We start from the raw sequence: 17422 nt of genomic DNA, 5'->3' as shown, positions 1-17422 counted from the left end.
ATGTTCCTTAAATTCAATAAATGTTTTTGCTTTTCTGAAGTAAATCTAAATTCTCTTTCAAAGTTATGCAATATAGTGTAGCATATGTACTAACAACATCCTGGAAGAATTACTGAATTTGTTCACAAAAAATTACAGTATAATTATAGCATTAACAATTTTCACCAGTTTTCTAGGAAGGTCACTATTTATTTTTATTATAATTTTAAGGAAATAAACTTTACTGGAAACATATATTCAGAGACCCAAAGTGTGATTCGTGTCAACTCAGGTTTTACTTATATAACCTACACACGAATTTTGAACTAAATCAAATTTCACGTCATTTATTAACCAACAGCAAAGCCGAATTGAAGATCGTTTAGAAAGACTGGACGATGCTATTCATGTTCTCCGGAATCATGCCGTGGGCCCGTCCACAGCCATGCCTGGTGGTCATGGGGACATGCACGGAATCATTGGACCGTCTCATAATGGAGCAATGGGTGGTCTGGCCTCAGGGTATGGAACTGGTCTTCTTTCTGCCAACAGACATTCACTCATGGTAAGTGACTAAATTTGGGGACTCTAGTTATCTTATAGAATTAGAATTTCTAGTACAGATACTACTGCTGCAGTTTTTTCTTTTGTAAACAGCTTTATTGAGATGTAGTTTATTTAACCTACAATTCACCCCTTTCAGTTTTACAATGTACTGTGTTCTACATATATTCTCAGGGTTATGCCATCAGCACCAGAGTCTAATTTTAGAACATTTTTGACCCCTACAAAAAGAAAAGAAATCCACATGCCCCTTAGCAGTCACTCTCCATCCTTCCCTCCCTCTAGCCCCTGACAACTGCTAACCTACTTTCTGTCTCTATAGATTTGCCTAGTCTAGATATTTCCTATAAATGGAATCCCACAGTATGTGGTGGTCTTTTCTGACTGGCTTATTTCACTTAGCATAATGTTTTCAGGGTTTATATATGTTTTATCATTTATCAGAGCATCATTCATTTTTATTCCCCAAAAGATTCCATTGTATAGCTATACATTAAATATCCATTCATCAGGTGATGGATATTTGGGTTACTTCCAGGCTTTGGCTATTAGGAATAATGCTCCTATGAGCATTCATGTACTAGTTTTTGTGTGGACATATGTTTTCATTAAACTTAAGTATAAACCTAGGAGATCATTGCTGGGTCATTGCTGGTGTGTTCAAATCTTCAGTTTGGTGACTTCAGCTAAAGGACCCAATGTTCATGTTACATTGCTGGCATTTCACATGTGAATAGGTTGGATTTTTAAAATTATTATTAAAGAAGCCAAATCAATGTCTTTTGCTTCTGAGTATGGGAGGTAGAAATATATGGTGTGTCTGTCTAAATAGATGATGTGGCACCATGTAATTTCAGTATATCGTAGTTTTACCACTACCTATTTACGAATGTGTTTATTTGAATAATATTTAAGCAGATTTTGTCCATATTACAATTGAAATTTCAGTTTTGCCACTTTTGGAAAGGACTTGGGAGTGCATTCTTTCTTGGATGATTACAAAGATTCAGCAAATCTCCCTAACAAAATGTGAAGTGATGACAATTAATGAAGTGACCATATGGGTGGGGAATTTAATATTCCTAGTGATTCTGTGTAATTCTGCTCTTTACAAACTCCTGACCAGGGAACACCTTAGTGTCCTGTTTTGTGCCTTACAGGCTCTCAGAAAGTTATATGTATGAAGGTCTATTTTCCATTATCACTAGAGCGTCTCTTACTTAAAAGATGATTCCAAAAGGAGAATGCAAAATAAGTACAGATTATTCTGAGGCTCTTTAAGTTCTTTTCTCGTTCGGAAGTATTCTTCTGCCCTCCTTTGCATTTCTCTTAATAAAAAATTAAGAGTCCCATCCTGAGCGGTATGTTATGGAAACCTGCAACCAATTTGAAACCAAAAATACTGGTTTATAAATAGAAGCAGTGAACTCACTTCTAAAATGTGGAAAGGTATTTTTGAATGCCAAAGCTAAATCTTTTTTTTTTCTTTTTTTGCTTTTCGTAGACTCTACCCTAAAAATTCCTCATTGAGTAAAAATTGTTTGTCTATTCATGGCAGTTGCTAAGAGTTTACAAAAGGAAAATCTAGATTTTAATTTAGCTTGGCCTCAGGTAATGTGCTAAATACACTTGGGATGCATATAATATGAGATTTTAGTTTGTACAGCTTTTTTTTTTAAACTACAATGTTTAAACAATACTGCTTTTAATTAAGAAATCTGGCTTTATTAAAAGCCAGATCTGTGACTTACAACCATTTCTGTATATCTGCTCTCAATCAAGAGAAAAATAGTTTAATTTCTGTAGCTGTGTTCGTTTTGCATATGTTAAACGGATGCAACGTGCACCCAGGACATTGCTTCAGAGACAGGTTTTTTTTTTCCATAGATATGTAAAGTTTGCTCTTAAATACCAGATGTAGGTTAAGTGGTTCTTTAAAATAATAAACTATACGGAGATGTTTTCTGGAACCTTTTATTTGACCTTTGAATTGCCTCCTCTTTGAGTTTGACTCAGAGGTGGGATAGGAGGAAGAGACTAGAATCATCTTTGGAGATGGGAAGTGGGACTGACCCAGGTGGAGGGGGAGGGGAGAGAATGAAACAGCAATAGAAAAGGGGAAATCATCGGCCAATATTACACAGAAACGTCTTTAATTATTTTGAAAGAAACGATGCCGAAGCAATAAAACTGCTAGTTTTGCTGATGAGGAAAAGTGCTCACTCACTCTCCTGAAGACATTTCTAATTCAGTCGGGGGTGACGGCCGAGCCAACCAGATCATAGAGTAACTCCAAAGCCATGGCGGGACAACCTGCTGCCCTTTTGAGCCGACGGAGGCCTAGCAGTCTTTCTCCTTTTTTCTCGAAAACATTCAGGGCTCCCAGTGCATCTGAGCTCCTCGGCCCGAAACCCCAACGTGTGCACAAGAGATCGGATCCTCCTTTCTTGCCTTGCGCAAACTGGTATGACTTTTCAAACAAAAACATCAGAACAAAGGAAATAGTTTTTGAATTTAGTCAGTCTGAAGTTAGCCTTTGACCATTTGATACATTCCACAATAAAAAGGAAGCTGAAGGGGAAGGGAAAAACCCACCCCCCCTTCCTCCCCGCCAGCAACAACAAAAAAAATTCAAGGAGGATACTGGTAATGTTTTCCACATTTGAATTTTAATACATGAAACAGGCCATAAAACATTGGCCAGCTGCAGTAAATAAAGTAGCAGTGGGAGGTACACACTGGAAACATCGGACCAGCGCTGGTGGGAGTTTCATTCCCAGCTACACACCTTCAGTTGTTGTTCTGGAGTGCAAGCGAGTTGCAGTAACTTAACACCCATCCCAGGGCTGGTTTTGTTTTGAGCCAATCTCCTTTATAAGTCTCCTTAATAATTCCTTCTGATTAAAGAACAGATAGCTTTGAATTCTCTTGACCTCCAGTCTCTCCTCGTTTCCTCTCTCCCTGCCTTCCAAAATCAAAACGAAATGGCTTGATCCCTTGGAAGATGATAGAAGCATTTCTTTCTGCAGCAGCTTGCAACCGTGGTGGTTCTGCCTGGGCCATTATGTTATCTCATTTAATTGCTAACATATTGTACTTAGCTTTTGATTCATAAAATGTTTTCCTTGGAGTTCTGAAGTAGGTCTTCAGTGAATTACTAAGTATTAGTATAATGAAAGGGATTTTTTTTTTCACAGCAGCATGGCTCATAACACTCGAGCGACTGTTGATTCTTGTGGGCTTTTCTAGAGGATATAATTTGTCCATGCTTTTTCCTGCTCAGAAACCTTCACCGGCTTTCCATTATCTACAAGATAAAGACATATTTCTTAGCCTAGCTTATTAAGCCCATAACTGTCTACCAAAAGCCTTGTGCTTAGCTCTTCCAATGCAGAAACTTTTGCCAGCAAGACCAACCTCTGCATATCACCAGCATTTGCGCTGTGCATCCTCACTAGGTACGTCTTTTGCGTCTATCTGGCTTGTCCTGCTCTATCCACTGCTCTTAGCCCATCTCATTCCCACCCATTCTCAAAATTCTCACTCAAATTCTGTCTCTTCCAGGAAGCCTTTCCTTGCTACCTCCACCTGTGAGAGTCTTTTTCTTTTCTGCTCTCACAGCGCTAAGAATCATACCATTGGCTAGATATTTATTTTACCCACTTAGGCAAAGCTGTATATCTTTGGTAGGTCTGACTTTTGCCTTACCAATAGATTGTAAATTCCTTGAGTACCATGTGTTACATTTTCTTTCCCTCCCAGTAGATAAATCATCAGTCAAAAGGGAAAAAAGGAAACTCATATTTTCTGAGTGCCTGACAAGTGGCCAGCCCTTCAGCTAGGAGCTCCATATACCTTATCTCAGGCCATCTTCACAAGAGCCCAGTGAGGATGGTAATGCTTTCCATTTTGGGTGTTGCTCAGATGAGCCTTAGAAGGTTTGAGTGGTCAATCTCAAGTCCAGAAGCTAGATTTAAACTCAGGGGACTTTTTGACTGTAAATTCCATGCTCAATCTTACCATCATGAGCACTCCTCAGAGAGGATCTATAGTTATACCTTTTAAGAGCTAATTTTAGATGGTTAGAACTCACGATTTTCAAATCTTAACAAATGTTGGTCGACAAGAGAGAAGTTTCTAGGTGTCTTATGGCCAATTTCCCAAAGCAGCTCTCTACCCACATGGAAAGGTAAAGAACTTTCCTCCAGTATGGTAGTATGCTGGATTAAATCCCACCTTGTCTAAACACTTATTCTTTTTTTTTTTTTTTTTTTGCGGTACGCGGGCCTCTCACTGTTGTGGCTTCTCCCGTTGCAGAGCACAGGCTCTGGACGTGCTGGCTCACGGGCCCAGCCACTCCGCGGCACGTGGGATCCTCTGGGACCGGGGCACGAACCCGTGTCCCCTGCATCGGCAGGCGGACTCTCAACCACTGTGCCACCAGGGAAGCCCTAAACACTTATTCTTAAATCAACATGTCTGTGCTAAGTGGCAAGAGGTGTGGTGAGCGCTCCTTGCTAGGTGGTTGGAGTAGTTAATTTTAAAACATTAAGTTGTTTTTCTTACCTTAGCTTCCCAGTTTTCTAACGGAATCCAAGCAGAAATTTCGGAATGTGGGAGAATAAAGAAATAGCTGGGTTTATTACTCACCTGGTTAGAAACTCTTACCCAGATATCATTCCCCTCTGTGCCTCGGATATCAGTTCTTTTTATTTTTTTTTTTGGCTGCATTGGGTCTTTGTTGCTGCGCGTGGGCTTTTCTCTAGGCTACTCTTCGTTGCAGTGTGCAGGCTTCTCATTGTGGTGGCTTCTCTTGTTGCGGAGCACGGACTCTAGGCTCATGGGCTTCAGTAGCTGTGGCACGCAGGCTCAGTAGTTGTGGCTCGCGGGCTCTAGAGCTCAGGCTCTGTAGCTGTGGCGCACGGGCTTAGTTGCTCTGCGGCATGTGGGATCTTCCTGGACCAGGGCTCGAACCTATGTCCCCTGCATTGGCAGGCACTGTGCCACCAGGGAAGCCCTCGGATATCAGTTCTGATACTAAATCATTCGATTTTTGATAAGTTACTGAAACAGCAGTTTTCCAAATGTCTCTCCGTTATTCATGCAGTATTCAGATCCATCTGAATCCATGTAGCATTCAGATTCATGCAGTATTCAGATGAGCCCTGAAAAAACGTCTTTCAGATGACCTCACTCCTCTTTTAACAGAACAAGAATGAAACTCACATTAAAAATATTGGGTTGGGGCTTCCCTGGTGGTGCAGTGGTTGAGAGTCCGCCTGCCGATGCAGGGGACACGGGTTTGTGCCCCGGTCTGGGAAGATCCCACATGCCGCAGAGCAGCTGGGCCCGTGAGCCATGGCCGCTGAGCCTGCGCGTCCGGAGCCTGTGCTCCGCAACGGGAGAGGCCACAACAGTGAGAGGCCCGCGTACCGCAAAAAAAAAAAAAAAAAAAAATTGGGTTGGCCAAAATGTTCGTTCAGGTTTTCCATACTGTCTCATGGACAAACCGGAACAAACTTTCTGGCCAACCCGATACCTTCATGTGATTCTGTTCCTGCTCTTGATTATTCGTCAGTAGAGTCAACAATGGTGGGATCATTTTAGCTGAAAAGCTCCTATACTATTAATATATAATATTAGTGTGGTTCCCAGAGCCTTTTTGCTTAAAGCCCATCTATTCATTTCAAAAACATTTACCAGGTCATTACCAAATGCTGAGCTCGATGCTAAGGTGTGGTTTCTTCTCTCAAGCGTTCACAGCCTCGTAGGATAGGGTATATATTTTTTTTAAAATTGCTGCAGCAGTGTGGTAAGACTCATAGGAGAGCAGGGCTCAGCCCTGATATCCGGGGGGGAAGGAACAGATTGTCCCTTGGTAGGAGTAGTGGTCTCCTAAGGGTCTAGTCGCCCTAGATGACCTAGGGGTGGAGGAGCCCTGTGAAACACACCACCCACACCTGTTCTCCACAGCATCACCTGAGGCCTCTTACTAGACTCCTAGGTGACGATGTGGCACACATTTTAGAAACCACTGGTATAAGCCAGTCTTAGCCCACTTTCCCTCTTTTCAGTATCATTTTTAGTGTGACTTTGGATTACAGAGAATTCATTAAAAGGTCAGTCATTAGATGAAGAAGCACCTTTCTATTTCAGTGACACTAAATATATGAGAGCTTTTACCACTTAGGATTTCAGAGGATAAACAAATTAGTTCTGCTTTTATAGATCTTAAGAATTAGGACCATTGAATTTTAGATGCTGAGAGCACCGCAGAAGTCATTTAGCCCATTGCTTTTATTTTACTGCTGAAGACTGAGGCCCAGAAGGGGGAAGTGACCCAGGTATGGATACTCTCTGGTTAATGGCTGAGCTAGGATTAGAAACCAGACAAGCCAGCAGTGAGACCAGCAGTCTTTGTACTAAATATTCCACTGCCGCAACAAATTCCCTCTCTAACCCGACGCCATAGCAATTTCAAAACTGTGGCTGGTATTACACGTGTTCTGTTAACTGATGAAACCCAAGAAAACTCTTTAGTTGCCCCCTGGCTCTCTGCACCATGTTGCTATTTAGTTCTGCCAATCCGATTTGGCCCCAAGAGAGAGTAGTGGGCAGTGATGTGATACTTTGAGAAGCATTTACTGGTATGTTGTAATGCGAGTAGCAGAAGTCAGAAAACTCAGTTTCTACGTGGCCCTCTTCAACAAAGGTATGATCCACAGGGGCTTAGTCATCCTCAGTCTTGTTCCTCTTGGGTTTTCAGGGATTTTGATTCCATAAATTTCTGTGTATATTTGAGCACATACTTCATTTCTAAGCAATTATTAGCATATAATCTCAGAGACCCTTAGAAGGCATCTCCATCCAAATCCCTCTACAAATTCACTGCCAAGCAGTGAACAAGCCTCTATTAGCCTCTTTCCTCCAAGGCTGAGTACTCTAAATGACCATAAAGCCCATTTCCATCAGACTTTAGAAAATTCTTCCTTATGTCCAGCCCAAATTTAGTTCCCTATGAAGTTTTCATTTTTCTGCCCATTGGAGTTACCCCTAAGTCAACTCAACAAATACTTGAGAAACTTTCAATTATTTGAAGACAGTCTACTCGTTTTTTTTTTTTTTTTCCTCTAGGGTATATACATCTGTATCTTCAAATATTTATCCTAAAAAAAAAATGTTTTGACTTTATAACTTTCCAGTGCATTCTTCCAAGTTTAAAAAGAATACTCCCCCACTGCTCGCCCAGGACCATTTAGTGTGTAGAATCTCAAATTGAATACAGTGCTCAAGGAATCATTAGCACAGACTAGGGTAGATCTGTCACGAAACCCATTAAATACATTATGTCTTCATTAAAGGCCACCTAACAGCATCCTACTGGCAGTATTTGGTGACATCATCATTCTGCTGACAAACACTGAACTTGTAATCAGCTGAAATCCATCGGCCACATGTCCGTCAACTGTCCTTGTGCACTATTTGTTGTATCAGTGAATTTCATACTGTTTCCGGTGTCAAGGTCTCCTTTAAATCCTCATTCAGTCACATATTCTGCAGGTCTGTTGTTGACAAATTTGTCACCAAACGCCAGGTGTGCAGCATTCCCGTGAACGAGGTTTATACAGAAAGACTTGTTCTTGGTGGAACTAAACTGAGTTGAGAGGTCATCGCCTGCGTTTCAGAGAATTTCGGAACTGTCTTTGAAATAGCCTGTTATAGAATTTCACCCAAGACCTTAGTCATCAACATCATCTTTCTATAGCTTCTACATTGGGTTTTGGTTTTCTTTAATGAGGATATTTGCCTATCTCTAGTGTTCTACCATCTCTCCTACTCTCCACAATTATCAAAAATTTCTGAAAGCTGATTAGCAACCTCAGTTGAAAGGTTTTATCTATATCAATGTTGTACTTTATTTATTTATTTTTTTTTTTTTTGTGGTACGCGGGCCTCTCACTGTTGCGGCCTCTCCCGTTGCGGAGCACAGGCTCCGGACACGCAGGCACAGCGGCCATGGCTCACGGGCCCAGCCGCTCCGCGGCATGTGGCATCTTCCCAGACCGGGGCACGAACCCGCGTCCCCTGCATCGGCAGGCAGATTCTCAACCACTGCACCACCAGGGTAGCCCGTGATAACTTTTAAGAGCCACCATCAAGAACTTTCAAATATACAATACAGTATTGTTAATTAACATCACCATGCTGTACATTAGATTCCCAGGGTTTATCTCTCTTATAGGTGGAAGTTTCTCACCTTTGACCAACATCCCCCCATTTCCCCCAGCAACCACCATTCTACTCTCTCATTTCTTTGAGTTCATTTGTTTAGATTCTGCATATAACTGAGACATACAGTATTTGTCTTTCTCCGTCTGACTTAGAGAAGTTCTCTTGACCATGGGTTAGTTACAACAGTTTTAGAATCCTTGAGGTCAACGTTTGATATTTCAGCATCCATTTAAACGAAAGTCAAGAGGTTTTGAATCCAGCCATAGCAGGGAGACCGTTTTCCTCTCCATTAACAAACTCTAAGACAAGTGGTTCAGCATGATGTGTGCCCAGATCCCACAGCTCTAGGTCTAAATTAGGTCTATCGCCTTTTTCTTCCCCCAATACCCATTTTACTTGAATTCAGGCCCTGTGACCTAGAAACGAGACAGTCAGTCTGCACTGGACCGTCAAACCCAAAGGACTCCCTTTCTCCTTGCTTCTAGGACAAGCCAAGCCTAGTTCCTTAATCTTTCCCCTGTGTTTAGCACCCTGGTGTCATGAACCTTAAATACATAAAACCCAACGGTTGTCTCCTCTGCTTTTAAAATATAAAAACACATTTAAAACAGACTCTATGACCTCAACATATTTTGACTTTGCTTTCTTCTTAAATAACAGAGGAAAAAGCAGGTAGACGCTTTCAGTAGCACAGTTATATTTTGTTGGGGACAAAGACACAGTGCTAAACAGTCCGTAATTTAGAGAAGACACGACCTGTACATTTTTAAAAGGTAATATTGCCCTCATTTTCTCAGGAAAGCAGATTTTCTGAAGGGAAAAATCTGTATTTTAGAGGTTAGAAATTACACAGATGTTTCTTCACTCATTCTGTATTGTCTGTGCTTCAGGTCCTTGGGGGATACATACATGTGTAAGAGAAAGTCTCTGAGCCCACAGGCCTTTGGCTCTGGGGGGATGATAACACAAGTATTTGCCTAACTAACTATCACGCAGGGTGGAATGATTAAGTGACCCGAGAGGTGAGTCGGAGAAGGACGAACATTGGCCAGCCTTCGGGATGGCTAGGAAAGTTTCCTGGAGGAGATGTCATTGAGCTCATATTAGAGTCTGCGTTGGATTTCAATAGAGACAAGGCTAGAAAAGGCATTACAGAGCCATAGAATAAATATGATGCAAAAAAAATACGCAGAAAATCAAGGATCTTAAGTGCCCAGGTGGAAGTAGGGAAATGACCCGATGATGCGGTGCGCCAGGCAGGGCTGCCTTGGGCCGGGAGCCCCTCCTCCGAGCACGGCAGCTCCGACAACTGGCTCGCATCCTTCACAGGAGAGTCGACAGGAAAAGTGAATTTTCATGTATATTTTTTACATCCAAATTAAATTAACTCATGGAATTTTCCACCCTTAGGAATTAAAGTAGCAGCTCATGAAGTAATTCAGTTATGTCATTCATACCAAAACAGAAAATACTGGAGCAACTTGGCACCGTTTAAGAGCCAAGACTAGACCTTGGCTATTTTATATTTTTTTCAAAACCTGTAGGTGTTGTGTTCTGTTAACTTTTACTGGGGCTGTAATTTTTTTTTAAAATCAAAAGTATCTTCATTGCTTAGAAAATAGAAGTGCAAAATGGACTTGAAATAAGAAGAAGGTTTAGGCAAAGCACCTTTAGGAGTTAATACCTAAAAAAAAAAAAAAAAAAACACAGAAGCTTTAATGTCGAAATCTGAAATGCGGGGACTCTACCTAATTGGTTGACATTCACAGTTGTGCATAATTATAGCTTCCTCTGGGTCCATAAGTCAACTTAGAACTATAAATTGAGTTTCACCAAAAGATCTGTCCAATATTAGTTAAATGACATCTTTTGAGGAAGCATTGTCCTGATACAATAGCCACATTCATTTTCAAGCAGTTAATTGGACGTATCGTCAAAAACCACAGTGTTGAGTTTCCACATTTTGATTTCACATTTGCCTGCTCCGCAGCTTCTGCACAGGGACGGGTCTCGTTCGGAGCTGAAAGTGTGTGAAAGTTATTGGAGAATGGTAGTCTCTGGGTAATGTTTCTGTGAGCTGCCCAAAAATTTTCCCCCCCTGCAGTCTAGATGGGAAACAGCTGGTTTTTGTTTAAAAAGCTGTTTTGCGAAATGTCTGAATCTTGAGGTGTAGAACTGAGGTCACCAGTAAAAGCAGGTGCTTAGGGACAAGTGAGAAAGACTCTGGGACCCGGCTGGCCCTGTAATCTTCTGCAGGGTACTTCCTATTAGAGGAAAAAGTGTCGAAGTTGGCTCCTTTATTTAGGACGCAAACAGATAAACTAATCGCATTAGTGATGCTATTAGAAATTGAGCATCTTTGAACATGGCCAGCCCTTGAGTGAATAATTTGCTCCCTCTGAAATGGCTGTTTCCCTCCCAAGGCTTCAAATACAAAGGTCCAAGGCTTTAAACTTCCTTTAGGTATTATAAGTGCTTGAATTTCCTCTTTAAATACACCCACAGTAAAAGAACTATGACTTAAAATAAGTAGTCCCAGAACTGAGTACCTCCTCCAAGTTCACGGAGGCAATCTCAGGGAAAGGCAGAAAAGGAACCCAAATTGGCAGAACCAGGACAAGGCAGTTTTGAAAAAGGCCAAAAAGTACAGAACATGTGGAATCACTAAAGTCCAGTGCACGTCAGATATCCACCAGCCTGAAGATGAAAGGAAACGACCTCCTCCCCTGGGAGCTGGGGGTTATTAGCAGCTGTTTATCCAGTCGGGAATAGAGATTAACATTGTAATTTTTTTTTTTAAAGAACTAGAAGAAAATTTGTTTGGGAAGTTGGCTCTTCATATCAAGTCACTGTGCATTGCCAAAAAAAACTTCCTTTCTCAGAACTCATGTACTAGGGTTGAGCAATGTTATGATTCTCTGAGAAACTCGGGATTACCAAAAAGCCCATCTCCATAAAATAGAACAGAAAAGCACAGAGAAGTGGATGGACGTCTGCCACTGACACGTTCCCTTGAACTGTGCACTGTGAAACTAGCTGTTTGGTCTGGTACCTGTCCTCCAGCCTGCCTCTACATGGGGGGTGTTCTCCCCGTCCCATACCCCAACTTAATCTTTGCCACTCTAAGGCCTACGCAAATGGATTTTGCACATGCCTACTGCTTGTAAAAATGCCTTTTCATGACATATTGGGGAAGCTGCTTAGTACTCTGTGGAGCTTTATTCTCAAAAAAAAAAAAAAAAAAACAAAGAGTTGGATATTGGTATTTTCCCCTGATTTAATGCTACTCTTAATGTCATTTTCTTTTATTAAATCCTTTCTTTTGCTTTTGATCTTATTTATAGCAGAGCCACTGGTCATATGGAAACTATTATTGTATAGCTGGGAGATGAAAGACTTCATTGCAGTTAAATAAGAGTGAATCATTTGGGCCAATAATACACACATACAGTGAGGTACCATTTGTATCCAAAATGCCCTATGTTGTTCACTTTGTAACAAAGCCATTGAGGTTTATAAAGGGCTTTACGAAAGTCTGCTTTTTGTCCAAAATGTGTTGTCTGACAGTATGAAAACACGTTGATGTGCAGTCCTTAGCTGTTTCTTCATATATATATATATATATATATATATATATATATATATATATATATAATCTAAATATTGGCACTTCTTATTGTAAAAATAGGAACTTTTATTTAAAGTTGAGATGTTAATGTCAAAGATCAGTTTTTTAAAAATATATATATTTAGATAATCTATATCAAAATTCTACCCATCATTCAAACCCTATCTAAAATGCCACCTTCTTCTTGAAGTAGTCTCTGATTTCTCCATCTGATATGATTTCACCCATCCTTTAAAACCCTACATGACCTTATACTTCTTTATGACGTTCATCTTATTTTGCCCTATATAGTAATTATATTAATTCGCCTTTAAGATGTAAGAGGTTGTAAAGGAATACACACATCTATCTTTTATTATTTTTTCCTGCAATGGCTTGCATATAATAGGCATTCCTAAGGCATTCGTTGAATAAATGAAATGTTTATTTTTTGATAGAAACATGCTAAACCTATATTCGACAGTACCGAAAGCTTTTAGATTTCAGATAGTCTCACAAGATATATGCCATTGGTGTCATCATTTACCATTTAGGAAGTAACTAATTGCACTTTGTGATATTACAGCCCTATACAAGGAGCCAGTGCTTGCCCTTGGGATGCTTACATTTCAAGAGAAGTATAGGCTTGGGACTTCCCTGGTGGTCCAGTGGTTGAGACTCCGCGCTTCCACTGCAGGGGGCACGGGTTTGATCCCTTGGCGGGGAACTAAGATCCTGCATGCCATGTGGCACGGCCAAAAAAAAAGAAAAAAAAAAAGACAAGTATAGACTCTGTGAATAGCAGCAAAACAAAATCATTGATGCGTATGCCCTGCCCTATTAGACAGTGGCCTTGAGTGTGTTTTAAGGGTGGTGTCCGTAATGAACAATCAGGGGAGAGCCCTGTCCAGATCCAGCAAGATGATGAGTGTTCTGGAGACCCAGACAGTCTAGGAGGAATGAGAGTATGGGGGTCTGTGGGACTAATGAAAGAGAAGTGGTCAGGGGTCATGGGGAGGAAACCAGCCCTGGGGGACAGAAGAGGAAGAGCTTAGCTCAAGCCTTAGGGATGTGGGAGTGAAGGCAGCAGATGAGGGGCCACAAGTAGGTAACTGAATATTGAGATGAAGGAATTTAAGAATAGGAGGGTACAAGCATGGTCCTCTGGCGTCCAGGTGAAGGATTCAGAAGCATAAGGTATTGATCTTAGACTTAATCCATAGAACAATGAAAAGCCATGCTGGAAACTTGATATCCAAGAGACCAAGTGATGCGCAGAGGATATAGCATTTACAAGCTGAGTATTTTGGAAGTGATGGGAAAGAAGTGTTTTATTAGTTCAGGCAAAACTTCTTCACACTTCCATTGCCTTTCCGAATATGTTAAAATCAGCGGATGTTAATTGGATAATAAAAAAAGCATTTAAAAAATAAAGGCCTGATTCTTTCCCCATTATAGGTCATTACAGAGTATTGAGTAGAGTTCCCTGTGCTATACAGTAGGTTCTTATTAATTATCTATTTTATATATAGTAGTGTGTATATATCAACCCCAATCTCCCAATTTATCCACCCTCCCTTTCCCCCTTGGTAACCATGTTTGTTTTCCACATCTGTGACTCTACAAAAGAGTGGATATATGTATATGTATAACTGATTCACTTTGCTGTACAGCAAAGAAAGTAACACAACACTGTAAATCAACTATACTCCAATAAAAATTAATTTAAAATATTTAAAACTAAGGCCAGCTAGGTAAGGATGAATCCCTAGTGATGGACTTCCTGGGCTGGCTACAGAGCGCTTTGTGGGCCAGTTGGCCTCACACCAGTGTGTTTACACTGGGGGGACCCGAAATTCCAAGTACACATCAAGTGTCCAGTTGTCTTTTCCTTCACACTAGACAAAAGAAGCTGCTTACAAGTAATTGCAAAAGTGCACCATAATCTCTGTGCTACATGGGCTTGGTTCACTAGGCATGAATTAACTTTAGTTCCCTCCAGTCTACTTACTAACTTGCTACCCAGGGCAAGGAAGGGATGGAATGGACTCTGCTAACCACCCACCAAGGTCCCCGCTTGGTGGGCTGCATCCAGTTCTGGTTTCCTGTGTAGGAAAATGATGTAGAGAATTGGGGGTGGAGGGTGGGTATACAGAGGAGAGAAATGAAACAGTTTCACTAGATGGAACTTATGAGTTAAGAAAAAAAAAAAAAGATGAACTGAAATCAGGTAACAGCCGTTTGCATCTCTCAAACTAGATCGGAGAATCATTCATCTTTAACCATTTTGGTGGACATCAGGGGAGTTTCAGCCTAGCTGATCCCATGACACTGCCAAGGTCAGGGTCATTTAGATTGTATTTAAATCCTCTCGAAAATTATTTTATCATCTGGGGAATAAGCATTAAATACGATTCCAAGAATTGCCCAGTAAGGAATTACCTTACTTCAGGCAAAGCCTAAGTGAAGCTGTGAAATTTCTGGGGGGAAAAAACAGGTGTTTTTAAGAAAATGAGGAGGCCTTCTCCCAATAAACATTTTAAGAATCAAAATCCAAACTAAAGAATTCAATCCAGATCTGACTTTAGTGAAAAGTCCCTTCCGTGTTTAATCACATGAATTTTTTTAAATGGTCTGATAATTTTTTTAAAACTGAGGAGTATGGAAATTATATTCGTGGTTGAAGGGTGTCCCAGATGTCAGGGCTTTTTCACGTGAAAGAGTTGGTTATCAGAGCCTAGTCTCATTTTCTACAGAATTTGGTGCCTCCAATATTGTTTCTCACATTGTCTACACTGCTATTTCATGAACTTCTGAGTTCCCATCTGTGAGCTATTAAAGAAAGTTTGCAGGACCACTTCCCACTTCTTTAAAAGATGCACCTTTTGGACTCAATGGTATTTTTTGCACATTTGAGAAAATGTTTGCTTTCCTCTAATAGATCACAGACAGATCTGGCAAGATAATTGAAACTGAAATCTAGCACTCTATGACTGTCATGTATAATTGATATTTCACGGGGAGATTACAGTTCAGACACCAAAACTGTTTTCTCTGTCAATGGGTGTCCAATTACAATAAAAAGAACCAGCCCATCAGCTTTTTCTTTTTTATGATTATGGCAGAACAAGAGAAAGAAGAGAGAAAAGTAAAAGTTACCAGGACTTTTTTCTTTGCCCCATTTTCTTGTTGTTATTTTTCTTCTTTCTATAAAAAACACCTCTGTCGAAAGGAAGATTTTGAACCTCATGCCATTAATTGCAAACTTTCGTTTTGAGCTACTAAAATGTCTCTAACAGCATTTCTGGTTTTGTGTCATTATCGCAGGTCTAGAAATAGATGACAAGTTTCCTAAAGTTTCCATCCTACACTCTTTTAGAAGGATTATGGTAGAGGAGAAAGAACTGAGGTCTGAAAGCCTGTTTTGAAGCAGTTATCTCTGGAGATAGCATTAACGAGGATTGAATAACTGCCAAATGAAATTTAATACATTTTCCCATCCATGAAATAGGCCTCTTAAATACAACAGAATAATTACTTTCACAATACTCCCTGGAAACAAAGAGAGCAGAAACACTGAATGCCTTTTTTGTTTGTGGTGTTTGTTGTTAGCTTGAGGATCAGGATGAGGACATGTACCAGGATGCTCTCTTCGCATCCCCACATAAAAACAGCCTTGCCAACAGCCACCTAATTTGAAGCTGCATATCTTTTAAATCTGTTTATGTTGGAGGAGTCGTGGCAAATATTAAATTTTGTAATTTAGTTAGACATCTTGGACTTGGCCTGAGTTGGAGGACCATGATGTTTTTCCCCCCTATGATAAGGAAAACTAAAATGATTTTTATATCTGCATCTATGTATGCGTGTGCACACACACACACACACACACACTGTTTTAAAATGAAAACTCTAGGAAGTAACCCCATTTGTCCCTAAATTCTGCTCCCCTCCCCCATGTGTGTGTGCTTGTGTGTGTACATACATACATACATACATACATATATATATATATATATATATATATGTATATATAATATATGCCCAATCAGGTTGTTCAGTGTTGTTATAAGTTTTCTGAGTTCAAAATCTGTTTTAGTCCTCTAACCAGATGTTCACTAAGTCACTTAACCATTTCAGCCTTTGCTTGCTTCTCTGTAAAGTGAGAAGAAGTTTGTCCTATCTGGTATCCAGGTCTCCCCAGACCCTTCCCTTAAAGTCTATATACTGTGATTGCAAAGTGTTCTTAATACATCAGTTCCTTCCTCAGAAAGTAAGATTATTTAAAATGATATGGTGCTTATGGGATTCAAAAGAGGTAGTACCCTTCTAAACGTACTTAGTAATTCCCAGTGATCAGGTCACACTGGAGAACTTAAATAGCTGTGTCAGAATTTGAATATTCCTTGACCTATGATACAATGAAACTTAGATATCTGCACATAAGAGCCATGACTTATGGGCGCCCGAGGAAGCCATGTTTGGACCACGTGATCTTGCCTCCCCCTCTTCTTGTATAGCTCATTGGACCAGGGGTGAGGACACCTGATCCCAGGCTAGCCCATTCAGCGGATGGCCTGTGTCTGCTTCAAAATGATGAGCTGGACCATCCGATGATCTTGGCATTCTGAACTCAGAAATACTAAGACAGAGAGGGAGTTAGGAGCAGATTCAGAACCTGAAAGGATGTACCGGGAACTCTTGTGAAGGAAGAGAAGTGTCCAGGCCATAGTTCTGATTGGGCAGAAGCCAGAGAGAGACAGAGGTACCGACAGAGGAAGGAGAGAGGCTGGAACAGCTCCTGAGACACAAGGGGTGGCCTTAGGTCCCGAGAGTTCTCCAGGCCCAAAACGTAGATCACAGAAACCTTCCTGTTAACTCTCCTTTTACCTGAGCCAGCTGGAATGAGTCTCTGGTCCTTACTATTAAAACCACCACACTAGGGCTTCCCTGGTGACGCAGTGGTTGAGAGTCTGCCTGCCGATGCAGGGGACACGGGTTCGTGCCCCGGTCTGGGAAGATCCCACATGCCGCGGAGCG

At 40.8% G+C, this 17422-nt stretch overlaps 1 protein-coding gene across 18 annotated transcripts in view; it reads left to right on the top strand.

Moving 5' to 3' along the window:
• Nucleotides 1-17422, top strand: part of TCF4 (transcription factor 4) — a 365613-nt gene that overhangs the window by 332838 nt on the left and 15353 nt on the right. For all 18 annotated transcript variants that reach the window (XM_081252097.1, XM_081252104.1, XM_081252089.1 and 15 more), the window contains one exon: nucleotides 341-544. In XM_081252097.1, coding sequence (XP_081108223.1) covers nucleotides 341-544 — 204 coding nt within the window. The remainder of the gene's footprint in view (nucleotides 1-340; nucleotides 545-17422) is intronic.

The sequence above is a fragment of the Mesoplodon bidens genome (genome assembly GCF_964165515.1).
Source record: "Mesoplodon bidens genome assembly, chromosome: 13".
NCBI classification, from domain to species: Eukaryota; Metazoa; Chordata; class Mammalia; order Artiodactyla; family Ziphiidae; genus Mesoplodon; species Mesoplodon bidens.
Note: the sequence above shows the minus strand (reverse complement) of the source record. Positions and strands in the feature narration are given on the sequence as shown.